The sequence below is a fragment of the Adelges cooleyi genome, unplaced genomic scaffold, assembly GCF_023614345.1.
Source record: "Adelges cooleyi isolate 19-005CV unplaced genomic scaffold, UGA_ACOO_1.1 ACOO_flye_CR_arks_rails_tigmint_CR_PRNA_23, whole genome shotgun sequence".
Taxonomy (NCBI): Eukaryota; Metazoa; Arthropoda; class Insecta; order Hemiptera; family Adelgidae; genus Adelges; species Adelges cooleyi.
Window position 1 is genome coordinate 11,800,902 of NW_026095893.1, and position 17,176 is coordinate 11,818,077.

A 17,176-nucleotide genomic window follows, 5' to 3' on the forward strand; every position below is an offset into this window, starting at 1 on the left:
CAACTATTTTTTTTGCTGAATTCAAACATGTCTTCTAATTTTCTCTAGTAGTTTATTACATCAGTTAGTTTGTTTAAATCACCTTAGTAATGAGAATTCTCTAACTACCTTTTTTTTTTAATTACAAATTCTACACTTAAAACAGCAGTTCTGAAATCAGAAAATAAATTATTATAAAAAACTACATTTGAAGATGTTACATTGTATTAAAAATGAAAATGTAAGTACGGTTGTTTTTACAAATTATGAAACGAAAAAAATTCAAACAGTTCAATATTCATAAATGATCTGACGACATAACGTGTTATTAAAATAAAAAAGTAAATTTATGTTTAGTGAACTGTGATTATTGTGCTTCTTTATCCCACGTTCCTTTCTCCGCGGACTAAATCTAATATGTCATAAATCACCATCAGGTATTCGCCATGTGTTCGGAAAGATGTATAAAATGGTACTCTAGGTATTCTAGCGGGGACGACCGTTTCACTATGGCGAATTTAATAAACGAAACGGGAAGGATAATCGAAGAAAGCGAGGTGAAGAACTAATCTGACCTGCCTTTTTACATCGTGCATCATAGCATGCATACTATACATAATATAAATAATGTTTACAATGCACATTAAGTTTGTAATTATTATAATGATTCATTTTACATAATCATTAGACCGTCATTGTTTTTACAAAGGAGATTTACATACACAATTTTATGTATGAACGCACACGAATCTATACACATTCATAATAAAATTCAAACCGGAAAGTGTAACATAGCGAGAAAAGTGTGGGGGAACGGTTTTAACAATGGTTATTATGTAACTGAAGACGTGTATGTACATCGACAGCTATACGAAGGTTTCAAATATTTCTTTTTTTTTTTTTGTAAAAATAAAGACACTTGAATAGGTGTTTTCTGTTATCATATCTACACATCAAAAACAATTGTTTTTTTTAACGAATAGTCAAATGCATTGAACAACTTTTTTTTTGGAATTTGTAGAAGACTAAAAATTATTATTCAAAATTTTTGAGTTATAAATTATGTCAATATACGATACACAATATATATAAATTGGTTTTATACGTGTTTCAAACAACTCGTTCATAACTAAAAAGTAGCGAAAATGAAATTAAACGACACAGAGTTGGTCTGTTAAAAAATGTGTTAATAAGAAGCAAATACATTGAATTTTTTGTTCTTAAAAGTAGAATTACTAAAGGACTAAAGTCAGAATGAATATTTTAATCTAAAATTTAAACCTGTATTTTAATTTTAATTATTATAATACAGGCCACAAAAATCAAAATACAAATAGTGATTTTACCGATTTTAAAAATACTCTAAAATGTATTTATTGTTTAATATCTAATGTATATTTTTTTGTTTCGGTACCTCCATAAAAATAATACAATTTTAAAGTGACTGTTAATAGAAGAATACTTTAAAAAATACTGAGATATATTAATTGAATACACATAATAGAAACCATTATACAACATCGTGTGCATGTAAATGGATTAACATAATGTATTCGTTTAATATTTGAACATATGGCGCCCTCTCTGTTGTAAAAATATTTGGTGCTAAGAGGGGAGAACAACCTCCACATCGTAATTGACTAATAGTAATTCGGGTACTTCATATTTGCAAATCCGACCTACAAAATCTGAAAGAAAAAAAATTGATTTTGATTTCTTTTATTATTACACTATGGGTCTTATATTTGATAATTTATGACGAAAAGATGAAAATCGAGGATACAGTTTGCAAAAGATTATTATAGACGAAGCGATCACAACTTGACAAAGTTTCTCAATAGTTTACTTTACTTAACAAGATGAAATAAAATAGTAATATCAAGTTCTTAATACTTGCTATTAGACAGCCACTCTAAATAATGACCAAACATCAGACATAATGCATTAACATTAAATTTTACTATGGACAATCCCCTACTGTGTTGTCTACTTTACCGGTAATACTTGTCTATTATTCTACATTTTAACATTACACAATTCATATTGAACCGTTCATATATCAATCTGTAGTATTCGTAGTATTCAATATGAACGAATAATATTATACAAATTTACGTTTTTATAAAATATACAGTACGCTTAAAGATGAAAGGTCTATAAAAAGTGACGGAAAACCAGGCATCAAAAGATGAGCAACCCTGTTAAACCCAAAAAATATATATATTTACCTAGTTTTATACATCTAATAAATGATTAAAAATTATTCTTTTAGTTTTATTACTATGATTTAAATTTGAGGTGTATGTTTATTTGTCATAATAATAAATTACATATTATGTAAATACAAAATATTACTAGTGAACGATACTAAGGCATGTCTATGTCTTAAGGCGTTAAGCTAAACCTAAACGAATTACTTTAAAATAAATTTCGTAAAGAACTACGTCATCGTTACCATAACAAGTGAGTAGTGATGATATCTTACTGCATAACTCGTGTGTTTTAAAATGGTAGTAGAAATGTTTTGGCATCCAAATTAATGTATTTGATTGCTAAATTCTCACTGTTATTTGGTCTTGAATGTAGAATGCAGTTTTCCCTGAAGAATGATGAATTGATAAGGTAAAAATGACACATAAATAATATGTATTTGCATTTTTATTGCATTTCGAAGGACTGTTCTCGTGGCCTCAAGGACGCGCTCATCTGGATGTTCTTTAAATATTTTTACCCTACATTTTATATTAAGACTATTAATATAATTATGTAAAGTACCTACATATATTATACAGGTGATTCTTTTATCGTGGGCCACTCAATATCTCACTAGGTTTAATTAAAAATTTAATTTTTTTTTAAATATTTTTATACAATGTGATCTCAATTGTTCACACATTTTTATGTTCTTATCCCTTCCCAAATTAGTTTTTTTGATAGAAACTTTTGAAACATAAATGGTAACGTACATATTCTATTAACATTTTAAATAAAGAATATTTTACTAAAAATGTTGATTGGTTGATAACTACTTTTGAACCACTATTTTTAATGTTATAAGAGTTTAAAAGTTAGGGCAGGAAGGAAAGTGCGGGTAAAAAGTGCGCAGATAAAAATAGTACTACACTCCACCTTTACTCCTGCCCTAAACTTGAAACTCCAATAACTTCAAAAACTGGTTATCGACCAGTCAACATTTTTAGTACATTATTTTTGACTTAAAAAGTTAATGAAATTTGTGCGTTACCATTTATGTTCCAAAAGTTGACATAAAAATAATTAGTTTGGGAGGTTTCAAAAATCAAGGTAAGAACATAAAAATGTGTGAAAAATTGATATCACATTTAATAAAAATACTATGAAAAAAAATGTAATTATTAATTAAGCCCAATGAGACATTGAGTGGTCCACTATAAAAGAATCACCCTAAATATACATGTAACATATTTACACCACAGTATATTTCCTAAAAATTGTAAACAGATTTTTATAAATTCTTGTAAGACGACATGGGAATAAATCATCGCTTCTACAGTCAGTATTTAACCAAATTTTATCCTATGGTAGCATATTTTGATAAAGACTTTTTGTTTTTAACAAATGATGAAAGGTTTACCAAAAGTTAATTGTACATAAAAATTACCAAATTTGATAATAATGGAATGTAAATTATTAAGTTTATAGTCTTTATACTAAATAATATTATTGTATTTAATTTATAAAGAAAATTCCTTTCTGTTGTTTTTTTTCTACTTGTGGCTTACATAATAAATCGCGGCATCGACGTAATAAATTCTTAACTCGAATATATGACCTTTCTTATGATAATAAGGAATGTATTTTTTGTATCTGATGAGAAATTAGTTAAACTATTAAAACACCATAAATCATTATTACACGCGTAGTGTTACAATGAAAGTTTCAACTTTAAAGTAGTGTTTCTCAAAATGGCAAATTTTCTGGTAAATCCAGTATGTTTTGTTAGTTACAATAATCTATCACATAATTATAATTAATATGTGACATGTTTGTACGTTATATTTGAAGTAATATGATATTCAATTAAAGCTATATAACTTATTAATTTATCTATCTATTTGTGTTTCATGGTACAAAACCATTATATTATGGTTGAAACGAATATTTATTTTAAGATTACATATAATTAAATCGTATTTAAAAAATTGCTACAGTTTCATATAGGTTCATATATATGACATATAATGCTACATTATATATTGAAATGGTAATAAGATGATTTTAAGATGGTCCTTAAATGACACATGGCGTTAGATGGCCTTCAATCGGCTCCTAATGTTGAGCAAATACTTCCTTAATTTCTCCGATTTTTATTTACCCCTCAGTCTCCCTGTTTGTACACAAGTTTTTATTTATAAGTATTATATACATAAATTCGACAAAAAACCAATCATGTTGCTAACAATTATTGTTCTAGTAGAACACTCAATAAAAAACTATGTAATATATGGTTTAAAATACTAAAAAATATAATTTATAGTAATTTAAGTAATTATTATTTTAAAAAAATACCCTTCAGTTTTGTACGAATTAAATATTGCTGTCGTCGTTAACTAAAAGACAATAATGTATATTAAGTAAGTAGGAGTAGGATAGTGAGAACAAAAAACAATTTATATCGTCAGTTTAAGAATTTTAAATACAATACAAATAAATACATAATACAAAAAGTAATAGAAGCGCTGCGATGTAGATTTACAGAACAGATTTACAACATGGCGAAGCAAATTCTGTATGGTAACATGAAGAGAAAGAAGATTAATCACAACCTTAATTAGGGGAATTTATTTTCTCCTGTTGTAGGCAGGTTCTGGTGTGGATGGCTGAGTAGCGAGGAACTCAAGCAACTTTGCAATTGCTGGTGGCAAAGGTGGTGGGGTTGGAAGATGGTCACCGACTGGCACGAATCCTTGAGGCCCAGCAACGTACTTAACACTGATTGGTGTACCATCTGGGGCTGTGTATGAATAACCTCCTTGAACGTTCAAAGCAGATTGGTTAGGATCTTGCGCCGGTTGAACACTTCCGCTTTCTTCAGCTTGGATTCCATTACCAGTCTCATACCTGTTGGTCAAAATTGTTTTCTTAATCTTTGAGTTTTTTCCTTTTATTAATTATTTCAAATAGATATATTAAAATTTAAAACCTCTCAAATACTTCTACCCCTTATGTGTAATTAGTAACTATTATATCAATGTATACTATGTAATATAGTAAATTTGTATTCGCTGTTCTCGTTTAAGTTTGTCTCTATAAGCATAGGAGTTGGGACCTTGAAGCTTGGGCTAAACAAGTCTCTGTTAAACAACCAATCTCTTGTTTCAATGAATATTTATGAACAGGAGTATAATTTCCGCAAATATTATGATAGTATTTCAGTTGATATATTCCTTTACTATAGTAAGTTACTTTGTTACATTATCGTTAAGATAATAGCCATAAACAAATTAGATGGCTAAATCATCACAGTATTCTGACCGAGGAGGGTAAATTAAAAAAAAAATAAGGTTTTCATGACAATTATAAACGTTAGGTAAAACACAAATATATATCTATTAATTATATTACTAGTTTACCAACTAGTAATTTTAGACCAACTATATGTTGCATTACTTAAATGAGTAAACATTATATATGTATACAATCATTATTGCTACTATACAGACAGCTGTTATAAAAGCAATAGTAATGATTTTAGTATTTGTTTTATGTAACAAAAATAAAGTAAACTACCTTTTATATAATTATTGCCACTTAAATCTGACTTTATTTATTTTCTAATGGTCGTTCAGTTTGATAATATTCTGAGTTCTTAATGTTTTTACATTATCAAAACAGCTTACAGAGTTCTAACTTGCAGAGTAATGTAAGTTAATGTCGAGTATAAAATGGCAGTTTGGTTTGGCGTTACCAGAATCGTGATTTCCTTCAATGTTTTTAATATGTTTATTAATTTTTGGACGATTTCGATATGGATCTTGGAAGTTTCACGGCCATAGGCTCGAGGGAGAAAAAAAGATACGCTACCTTAGTTGCTTAATAGTCAGTGACCCGGTTAATTCTCTTTCTTCATACACAAGTATTCGTGATAAGCTATCACCTTCCAGGGCGTGTTCGTTTCACGATCCAGACGGTTTGTGAATCGGCCTATCGACTGTGATGCCTCAAGGAATTGTAGAACGAACGGTCGGCGGGTCATCCGATTGGCAGCGACTGGGTCAAACCGCTTAGGGTCAAGCCCTAAGGACTTTCTCGTCCTCATAAAACACCGCCATCATCAGTCGGTACTATTATTATAGATTATATTATATTATATATATATATATATATATATTCTTTTATGTTATCATTATTATTATTATTGTTGTTGTTGTTCATACACATCTTTCACTGTGCGCAATTGTGTAATTTGACAGTGTTAAGTAAGATTATTACGGTCCATGATCGAGCACAAAATACCCAAACAGCCGCGTCCATCTTATTATACAGGGTTCCAAATTATTTTTCAGAAGTATTTCGTTACTGTGGTCAGTTATTTTCAAATACAAACTATCAACTTACGCAATACTTTTTGTTGTGTAAAGAACGGTACAATAATAAAGGTACTGAAAACCCAAGTATATTTAAAGTATTTTTGAAACAAACCAGCTAAAAGTAAAGTAATTTTTGATTATTTTCATAAACAATAAATATTTTTTTCAGATGAACGATTTTAAAACCAACCAAGATCTTCCTAACGCAGTTGAGTTAGTTATAATCTTTATTTTATATTCAATAATTGTTTTACATCCCATTTAATACACTATAGCCACTTAAAAAAAACTATTTTCAAAATGTCGCTTAGCTAGTTTTGAAACTAGACACCTCATTTATAGGTCTTTCATATTTTTTCAAACAAATTGGAAATGCCTACGATTTAAACAAAACAATTGTTTTGCATGTCCCATAAGTATATTAATAAAAAGGTGAACTGTACTAACGGTAATAGTTTGGCATATTATATAAATATACTTAGGTAAAACCTATAAAAGGTAATTTTAGATTCAACGTTTTTACAATGTCATCCTTTCATTTTTTTTTATATCGTCGTGACTGTTAGTTTCTATTAAAATATGGACATAAGTGAAGGGCTGCGGGGAAAAAAGATCAATGTAAATTTTTTTTGAAAATGAGATTTTGGTATCAAATTATTTGTATTGATGTATTGTATCTTTTATTCGCTCGAACCAGGGAAAAATAGATTAGTCGAGAGTAACGACCGCCGGAAGTTTAGGCATACAGGCAAAATGTATTACGTTTTGAAATTAAAAACATGATTTTCTCAAAACGTTAAAAAATTGACATTGATCTTTTTTCCCCGCAGCCCTTCATTAGTATGTACTATATCTTTTTATAAATTGAATGGTTTATTAATTTTTTTAATAAAGTTTATGTCCATTAAAATATGGTTTGCGTAAAACTAGAAAGGTTATTTTTCTTATTTAACGTCGTTAAAACTATAGTCAATACCATGTAGACACCATATTGTATAGAGCTGCGCCATAACATAATGTTTCATCAATACTTAAACGTGATTTACGCACTAATCACTGAACTTTAACGTTTCTCATTGTTATACGTCAAGGTTTCTTCTAGGCGTGAAAGGCCAAGGACACACACTAAGTAGATACAAAATGGCGTAGTCTATCTTCTATCGGTTAGATAAATAAGTGGTTTGAATAAAATAGCAATAATAACAATCATAATAATGATTTTAGATGTAACTAACTTTTCTAATGTCTTCTTTTTATAATATGTTCGATGTCATATTTTGTTAGATGAAATCCAGGATAAAGAAAGAAAATAAATATCATCAATATTATAATATTATAAGTCATACGATGTAGTCCTTATGTTAGCGTTTAATTATCACAGCCAATCTAAGTATAAATTTTAAAACAATGTTCATAATATCCGTAAGTAAATAATGCGGCTAACGAGGTTTTATAGTTATCGATTGGTGATTGTTGTTCTTTACATTATACATATTTAAAATATAAAGTATATACCATTAAAGCATTACTACTAAGAGCGTAATTAAAAATATATGTTTATTAATGTAATATTTAATAATTGGAAGTATAAGGATATAAATTCGATTATGTTTTGTTTATAAAAAAACTAGTTATAATTTATTCCAAATGTTTTCACGTTACAAATTTCGGGTTTTTATTTATGTTCTTTCTAATTAAAAAATTGTTTGTATTCTTGATTATTTAAAAAATATATATTACTCATTTTTAAACCAATCGGTGTTTTTAGTAGTATATTCTATAAAAACCTAGTGTAAAAAAAAATAACGTAACATATAATAAATATTAAACAAACTATTAATTAAACATGAACGAACATAAATATTGTTTTTATATTTTAGCATTATGGCAATAATTTTTCTTCAATAAGTGTAACCTTTTAATTAATGCCTTAATCACTCCGCGCTATATCTACTATAATAAACTTTAAAATGCCCTATCTTGCAAAAAAAAACAATTACTCAAAACAGATAGTCGACCATTATTGTTTAATAGAAAATATTTTATTAATGGATAAATTCGTTTTATTAACTGGCTCCTAAGTAGGTTCTAAAACAGTTTTAATTTTATACGGTATTCACATCACATTATAATTTATACAATTAATCATCTATATTACGGATTTTAAAGATTTGTGTTGGTGAATGTTATTTGAACACACAAGTGGCCTTAAATTGCCTATATGAGACGCCGTCTTTAATGGTTACGGTTTATAAATCATTTGAAATGTCCTATTGAAAATCGTGTTAAAAATAATGAGAAAAAGTGCGGCCCCTATATCCTTACACGAAGTCAGGAAGTTCGAAGACGTGTGTCGTAGGCGATACCAATCGTGGTAAATTCAAGGACTACGACTTGTTGTGAACGCAGAACCGGTAGACATCTCTTAGCACGTTCTTATAAATCGTATATTTACATGACTTATGATTTCATTGCATCAAAAATAGAAATAACATTGAGCTATAAATTTAAAAATAATCTACAACAAAATTCCTTATTAGACTTAAGAGTTAAGTGTAAATATTAAATGTCAACCAATATCTTATAAAACAAGTATTTTTCATTACTATTTTATAACACTAGCGGTTTTGTTCATCACCAAATTTTTCTATTTTTTATTTAATAGAAAATATTATACATAAATTAAGATAGACAAACTGATTGATGGAATGATAGATAAATTAATGAAGAATGTAGCCTGTGGTATAACATAACGTTGAAATAATCTACAAAAAAAGGAGTAAACTCGAAAACCAGATTTAAAAACCGTGTATCATTTTTCTATTCATGTGACCATTTTTCACTTTTGTTTAATACTTAAGAATTGTCAACAAAATATTAACTCATAAATTAAATCTTCTAAAGAAATACTTTCAAGAAAAAACATTGTCATAACAGTAAGAACCCAGATGACCCAGATAATGCCGATGACCACTTACTCCTGTTGCGTTTGTATGTATGTTATATCATAGGCCAGTGAACGTTGAGGTTTATTGTTATTTTTATTTCGGTTTATCTCATCGGCGCCTTCAACGACCCAAAGCATAATTTATTCGACTACCGCATAATATCCGTTCTCCGCTCGTTTAATGTGTATGGATAATAGTTATTAATCTTGTGTTATTATTATTATTAATGAACACTTGTCGTTTCTTGTTGTGACACACCGTCATCGTAACGTGGTCATCTTACAGCGGTCGGGTCAGAGGCCAAGGAATAGTTAACGATTGGGTCAAGGAATAAAATGATGTATGTGTGAATTTTATGTAGGCGTAAAACCAGTTATGTTTTTTTTTTTTTATTATCTCATTATAAATATGTTCAGGTTTGGTCGTTGTTTACGAATTTTACCGTTTTATAGATGCATGTCAAATAAATATGACATAACGGCAATAATATAATTATGTTCAAATATAGCGAATGGCGCCGTACACACGAGTCTACCGGGTTTCGATAAATTTTACTATCGGTGACGGGAAATTATTTTCAGTATTGTACAGATTGTATCACATAACCACAGTTGACCTCTATAAGTGTGGTTCTATAAGGAAGTTAAATCGTGTTCTCTATAATCATGCGTACACTAATCAAATAAAAAGTAAAGTTCATTTGTACGTCGTACAATAGAGTTATTAGTTAACAAATATATTTGTAACTATCTGTACATTTTTTTATCTAATATTCTGAGCAGTTGATAAATGTCTATGACATTGTGTACAGGTAGGGTAAGTATATTTTTATTGAGAAATTGAATTGTGTAAAATATTATAGAAACATTGTATATGAATAATGAAATCGAAAGATCAAAATATTTACTGCCAGATGAATGAGGGCATATACAGTTATATTAATTGTATTAAATGATTTGGCTATATTATACATTTTCAAACGTTGTTCTTACTCCCTAAACAATTATAAAAACAGTGCACGTGTTCGGTATGCCAATATTTAATATTATATATCCTATGTTAAATCTGTTTACTGAAAATAATGTACCATTGAAATACCTAACTCGTGATTTAAATAGAATATTTTGGGTAATTATTCGTAAATATTCAAATATTTAAATCTCTCAAAATTCACTCTCTCTAAGTTGGCAAATAAACACATAAGGAATAACCATTTACTCACGCCCATTTATAAGAACCATCGAAATTGACTCCATCGTTTTCGTATCGCACGATAGGGATAGGGGTCGTCGGCGAGCCAGATGGTTGATACTGTTGGCAGCTGACCAAACTGGCCAACATACAGCCTACTACAGCAATTGTCTGGAAAATAAACAAACAATTATCGGATAAAGAATAATTCGTATCAAACAAGAAAATATCAATAACCGGACCACATTTTGACAGCAATATACACATATATAACTATAAAGGATCACCCGAACTTAATATTAGACATCTTAACATATCATAAACATAATATCTTTAATCAATCTTAATAGGTTCCAGTTACAACGATGATTATATTAGCTACTATATTGAATGCGATTTCGTTGACATGACGTCGCGTCAAACCGATAAACCGCAATCAAGGAAATGCTACTAGCTTCTAATCGGAAATGTTTATAAATTTACCAAACGGTCATGCCTCGTGTTATAATAAGATATCGCTATAAAACGAGTGTACCTTCTTATAAATTTGAATACGAACTCTAGTTCAGATAAATATATATTTTATTTGTAAAAACGTATAGATTACGCTCACTATTAACTCTACTCGGACTCTATCTAATAGAGTCCGAGTTCATAATATAATTAAACAACATTGAATTTAATAAGTGTATAATTTTACAGTGAGAAAAATTGAAAATAGTGCACTACCCGCCGTGATAACCCTGAGAACTCCTATTAATAATTTACAAAATTGTGCATACAAATAGGTACATACTAGTTGCATGGTGCGTTGAATATTCTTCGTTGTTGGAACGTAGGCGTAAGTAGTCAAAAAGTATATGACCGGTGTATGTATCGATAGTAATGTAATTTTACTTTCGCTATCCAACACTACTCTCGGTACTCGCGATTTTCAATAGGCATCTGATGCCCACGGTTGTATTTATATGCAGCATTGGCACGCTAAACCCCCTCTGCAATGTTTTCCGCCGATCGCCATCTGTATTCGCAGCGGCAATCACTTAATTGACCTTTGCCCTCAAGTATTCTTGTCAATCAAATCGATTCGTATTTTATCGCAATAGCTCTTGACGTCGTAGTCGGTCAGGGGAAGTAAGTTTTTGGAAGCTACCGTAGTAAATTATTATTATTATTACAATATGACATCATTTCAACATTATAGTGGGTGACATGGGTCTGCCAAGTTTATGCAAAACATTAATCCGGGTCTATAATACACTAAACACTACTTCTCCAGTAATATTATTGAGTATATTAACAAATGTATATAAACTGGATGTTTACGGCTTTGTCTGATAATGTACTAATAATATACATAAGAATTACTCACTAATACAACATACTTATTAATTTTTTTAATTAATTATCATAGCACTTACATCACGCAGAATGTAGTATTTACGCATATTAAAATATAATATTATATTAAATTACACAAAATGTATTGTGATTTGTGACACACTATTTTAAGATTAATTACTTATTTGTGAATAATACGATTTTAAACATCTCACTATATTGGCTAAAGAATAGTGTAACATTTAATTAGAACTAATTAATGTGTTTATGGTATATTAATGTCGATGTATTTGAACCGACTCATAGTTTAGTTCAACATTAAAACATAAATAACTAAAATTAATTATTTTTTATATTATAGTCGTATTCTACATTTTATCAAGATAAAGATAATTAATTATTATTTAAACTATTATCGAATGTACATTGTTATATGTACATATATCCTTGGTAACGTGCATGGTGTGAATATTTAGCACAGTTAAATAATAACATAGTTAAATAATTATAATAAAGAGACGATATTAGCGTGTATTTTTTGTATTTTTATGTGGGGTCGAACAAGTTGGCAACGGAAAATAACGGTAAAATAATTATGAAAAATTATACGAAACGTTTGCTAGATTTTGCTAGGCTATTTCCATATTTTTCTGGGGTCTTTACATAAAGTTATACCAGAAATAAACATGTTTATATAATATTATCTCTACGTTTTGAGCTGAGATCCTATAGTGAAAGTCAAACTGCATATTGAAAAGTTCTATTCGACTAAAAATAATTTTATGGGGGTATTACTTAAAGTTAAACTTTCGAGTAGAGCTATTAGGATCTTATGTGTTCCTAGTACTATTGCATGGAGTGGAATCATAGATCCTTACTATTACAGGTCTGTAGAAAATAGAGACGTTTGAAATAAGGAATATAGACGTATGTCTAGAATAAGTTAGACAAATAGAGTACAAATAAAAGAATCATGAAACTATTGCAGAGGGAAAAATAAATTAAAAAACAGTAAAGGTCCACAAATCAAAACCACTTTGTACATATGATGAGACACCCAGGTAAGTACGGTAATTTACATAAATTTTCTTATAATACTATGATACTGTTATAGGGAGGAGTTAGCCAACATGAATGCTGACTTACGCTAGGTAGTATAAATATTATAAATATTTTTTTAATTCTACAATTGGTTGAACAAATTATTTTAAGTGAAACTTGAAATAATTATTCAGTCTATCATTCAGATTAAATATATCAGTATTTAAAAATTAGATAATAGATTGTCACTTTAATTTTTTTCTGAAAAAATCATCGCAATATTGTATTGATACACTGGTAAAATATTAAAATGAATTAAACCGTTTGTGTGACATTCCGTAGGTTAATGTACCCTAGACATTAATGTGCAAATGTGTATTTACAACATTTAAAAAAAAAATTTAAAAATAAATTGCATAGACTATGCAATAGTGAACATATAGCATACTTTTATATATTATATATTATTTTAGTACTATAGTCTCTAATCGACATAAGAAAATAAATGTTTTGTATAACACCTAAATATCACGTTTGATGTTTGAATTATTTGTTCTTATATTCTTAGATGCCCAAAACAAAGTATGCTTTTTTAAACAATTTGTAAAAATACGATTTTTAAAGTAAGTTTTAACAGTACATCCTTGAATAATTATGGTACCTTTACAAATTTACATAATGTAATATAATATAATTTCACAATGTTAGTTGTAATAAAGGTATCTTCTCAGCTTCGCATTAAAGCGTTTTCTTTCTTAACAGTTTATTACTTTCAAATTGGTCGCCCCCTCTAAACCACTCATCAGACCACATTATGTAAAACGATACTTACATTTATACATTCTTTAAGTAAGTATGCTGTTTGTTCTTTTCAAATCATCTATAGAAAATATATACACAGTTTATAATACATATATATATATAGACATTTTATGATTTTTATCACTTAATTTTTTACTATTATGATATATAAATGCTATTATATTCGACTTAAAAGTCGAACATAAATGTGAATATCAGGTTATAAATATTTTTAGAGAGGTATAAACTTCTTCAGTTCAGTGGCTACTTATTAAATTTGATTAATTTTTGTAACAAGACGTTGATGCATTGTGTAAAATGATGTATTTAATGAAATTATATTGTGCTTAATAATCTATATATAAGGATATAATTTAAGTAAAACTGAGTTTGCTACTTCATTTTTACATTTATTACTTTATAAGAATAGCTTCGAAAACGCTTATCATCACACAATATTTTTTCTGTAGAGTTTGAAACTCTTCAATTAAATTTTCTTAAAAAAACATAAAACCAAGTTTTATAATCTATATAAATAAAACAACTAGTAAATAAACAACAACATTTACCGTTTATTATTTAATTTCGCAAAGAAGTAAAAAAAAATGTCTTATGGTTTTAAAATAAAATGTATTATAATTTTATAATTGAATTGAAAAACAGAAAAAATATTTAAAATTGTACTGTAAAAAATAAAAAATGTTTAACCTTAAGTTGGGTACAACATATTAAAAAAAAAACATGCTATGATATAAACATTTAGGTCAGAGGCCATCACATTCTTCCCCGTACTAGAATTCTATCATAAACTACTTTTTTGTTTTGTGTGTGTAATGTAATATTTTTTTTAACTTGTCCAAGACAACAGGTTATATCATTGTTTCTGATGATTTATGTATAAGAAAAAAATGGGCGCGTTGCATCGTTTTGAATTTTAGGATACCGTAAATGTTTAGAATCAATATAAAGTATTATATCTCTCAATAGGATAATTTAGTGATCTATATTTTCATCTGATTACTCATTCAGAGAAAAATTATGTGATACCGGCCAGTTATTTATTTATTTAAATCTACTGCTCAAAACAGCTGGGTCGATTTTCATAAAATAAATGTGAAATAATCCTTAAGTTTTGGAAGGATGACAAGGTATGTGAAACTCAGTAGTAGCACAGTGTCTGTATTTTACTGTAGTATATTCATGCTAGTAATACCTATACCTTATTCTAAACTTTGTATTCATATTTAAAACTTAATTATATTTTTAACTATTTTCAAATTGTATTAACTGGCCTTACATAAAAAAAAAACTGCGCATATATTTCGTTTGTAAAAAAACTAAAATCATTACAATATAAAAAACCGTTATTGTTATTTTATATTTTTATTTGCACATATTATTTCTCTAGTTGTTTTTAAATGATTTTTGATATTATTGTTAAATCGTATTAAACAGTAGTTTATATGATCACATCTTTAAATTGTAGTTATTGGTTTTAATTGATTTTACCTAGAATTTGAGTACCTATTATTATTATTTTGCTGTTGCCTGTTAGGCTAAAAAATGAATTAATTTTTGTTATCCTTGTAGGATATAAACATATTTTTTCTCTCTGCCGTAAATTACGATGACGGTCATCGCATTATTAAGTACATTTTTATATTACCTATACCCTATGATTTATTCGAGTGTACTTTTTTTATTACAGCTCATAATTAACACCGAACACAAGGTGTAATCGTGTTTAATTACTGTGTACCCTTAATTGGCGCAACAACGCGTTTCCAAGTGAAACGTAAATGGATGTTTGAGTCGATATAATAATTATTATAACAATTGACTCGGGGCGAACCAAAAGCCAGGCAATGTCTTAGTCTAGGTGTCTGTTGCCGAATGGATACCCAGGAAGTGATACGTTGGCAAAGTAGTGGTAAGTTGTGTAATGACCAAATCGTGCGGCAAACTGAGATTTTTAAACCGTACCCGAAAATACTCGACTGACGAGGAGGTCGTACGATCATAGACGGTCGATAATGATAGCCTGCGCTGTAAGTTAGGCCAATCGCATTGTGTGACCTGCTATAATGCCGTAGTACAGTGGGAATCGGAGTTAGCTCCTAACTGTAGACCCTCTACCGCTTCGGTCGAAACGCGATTGTATCAACACCGGCAAAATAATATAATTCGTCTTTTCTTTTTGCTTTCTTTTAGCCTTTGGACTACACGTTCACCGTATGTGATTGTGTGTCCCGTCTCCGTGACTTGTCTCATCGGTATGTCCTCCGGTCGGTGCTGTTAGCTGTACGTCGAGGATCGGGTGCCGTACCGGTTGATGATGTAACTCGACAAAAGCAGCAGCTGCAAGGCGATATAATATTGTCATCCCGCGTGGTCCTTGATTTATAATCAATGTTGGAACGGCCGACACGATCATCCGAGAACTCTATATCTACCTATTAAATGATATATATAATATAGTATTATGTTAAACACACACACCGGTAAATTCTAGTTAAGGTAGCAATATAAATACTTTTTTGAAGTATGAAATTTCAATGGATTTGAGATAAATTTTTCAATATATTGATTCATACTTCAAAAAAGTCAAAGCTCAATATCTCGAGAAATATCATTCTCAGAGATGTGGCTCAAAGAATATTTTTTATAGAAAATTAAATTTCCTATAAATACATTATTTACATTTTTTCTGTAAGTTTAGCCACTGATGAAATAACAACAAACAAAAAGAAATGTATACAAAAATTGACTTTAGTGACCTGTACTAACTCACCAGTGTAAGATACAGTTACGTCGTAATGAGCACTTTTGTAGAACGCTTAATTACCAGTAATTTGCAATCTTGAACGATATGATAGCACAAAATGCCGCTGAGTTATAGAAATGTACAAAAAAAATATATAATTTTACATGTTATTTAAATGGGAAATCTTCTCACATTATGGGAGAGTACTTCATACTAATATTAAGGGCTCATGTTTTCATGGAATTTTTTTTTTGGCATTTGCAAAAAAAAAAAGCACCCTAATATATATAACCATAGAAGTAATAGTAGTAGGAGAAGAAGGATGAAATTTTGTCTCGTTCTCCAGACGTATCCACTATCAACATGGTCGGCGCCGCGCCGTTTTATAAAATTACAACATGATAAAATTCGGTAATAATATTATGAAACGTTCCCCATGCACAAACACACGAATACAATTCGGTAGTCTTATAATTATTACCTTATCATCGCTATTCTGATATATGACGAAACACAAATCGATTAACGTTTTCGGTGGTGCG

The 17,176-nt window shown here is 29.1% G+C and overlaps 1 protein-coding gene across 1 annotated transcript; it reads right to left on the minus strand.

The window, feature by feature from the left end:
* Positions 1–4,636: 4,636 nt before the first annotated feature.
* LOC126835505 (endocuticle structural glycoprotein SgAbd-4-like) lies at positions 4,637–11,641 on the minus strand. Its single transcript, XM_050568148.1, has 3 exons — positions 11,484–11,641; positions 10,719–10,858; positions 4,637–5,079 (listed from the first exon to the last, which is right to left on the minus strand). The coding sequence occupies exons 1-3, from the start codon at positions 11,490–11,492 to the stop codon at positions 4,800–4,802; spliced, it is 429 nt and encodes a 142-aa protein (XP_050424105.1). The 5' UTR covers positions 11,493–11,641; the 3' UTR covers positions 4,637–4,799.
* Positions 11,642–17,176: the final 5,535 nt, after the last annotated feature.

Excerpts from the sequence above, each read along its gene's own strand:
- LOC126835505 (XM_050568148.1), bottom strand. Across the intron at positions 5,080-10,718 it reads GATGGTTCTTATAAATGGGC|GTATGAGACTGGTAATGGAA; the intron begins GTGAGTAAATGG and ends TTTGACCAACAG.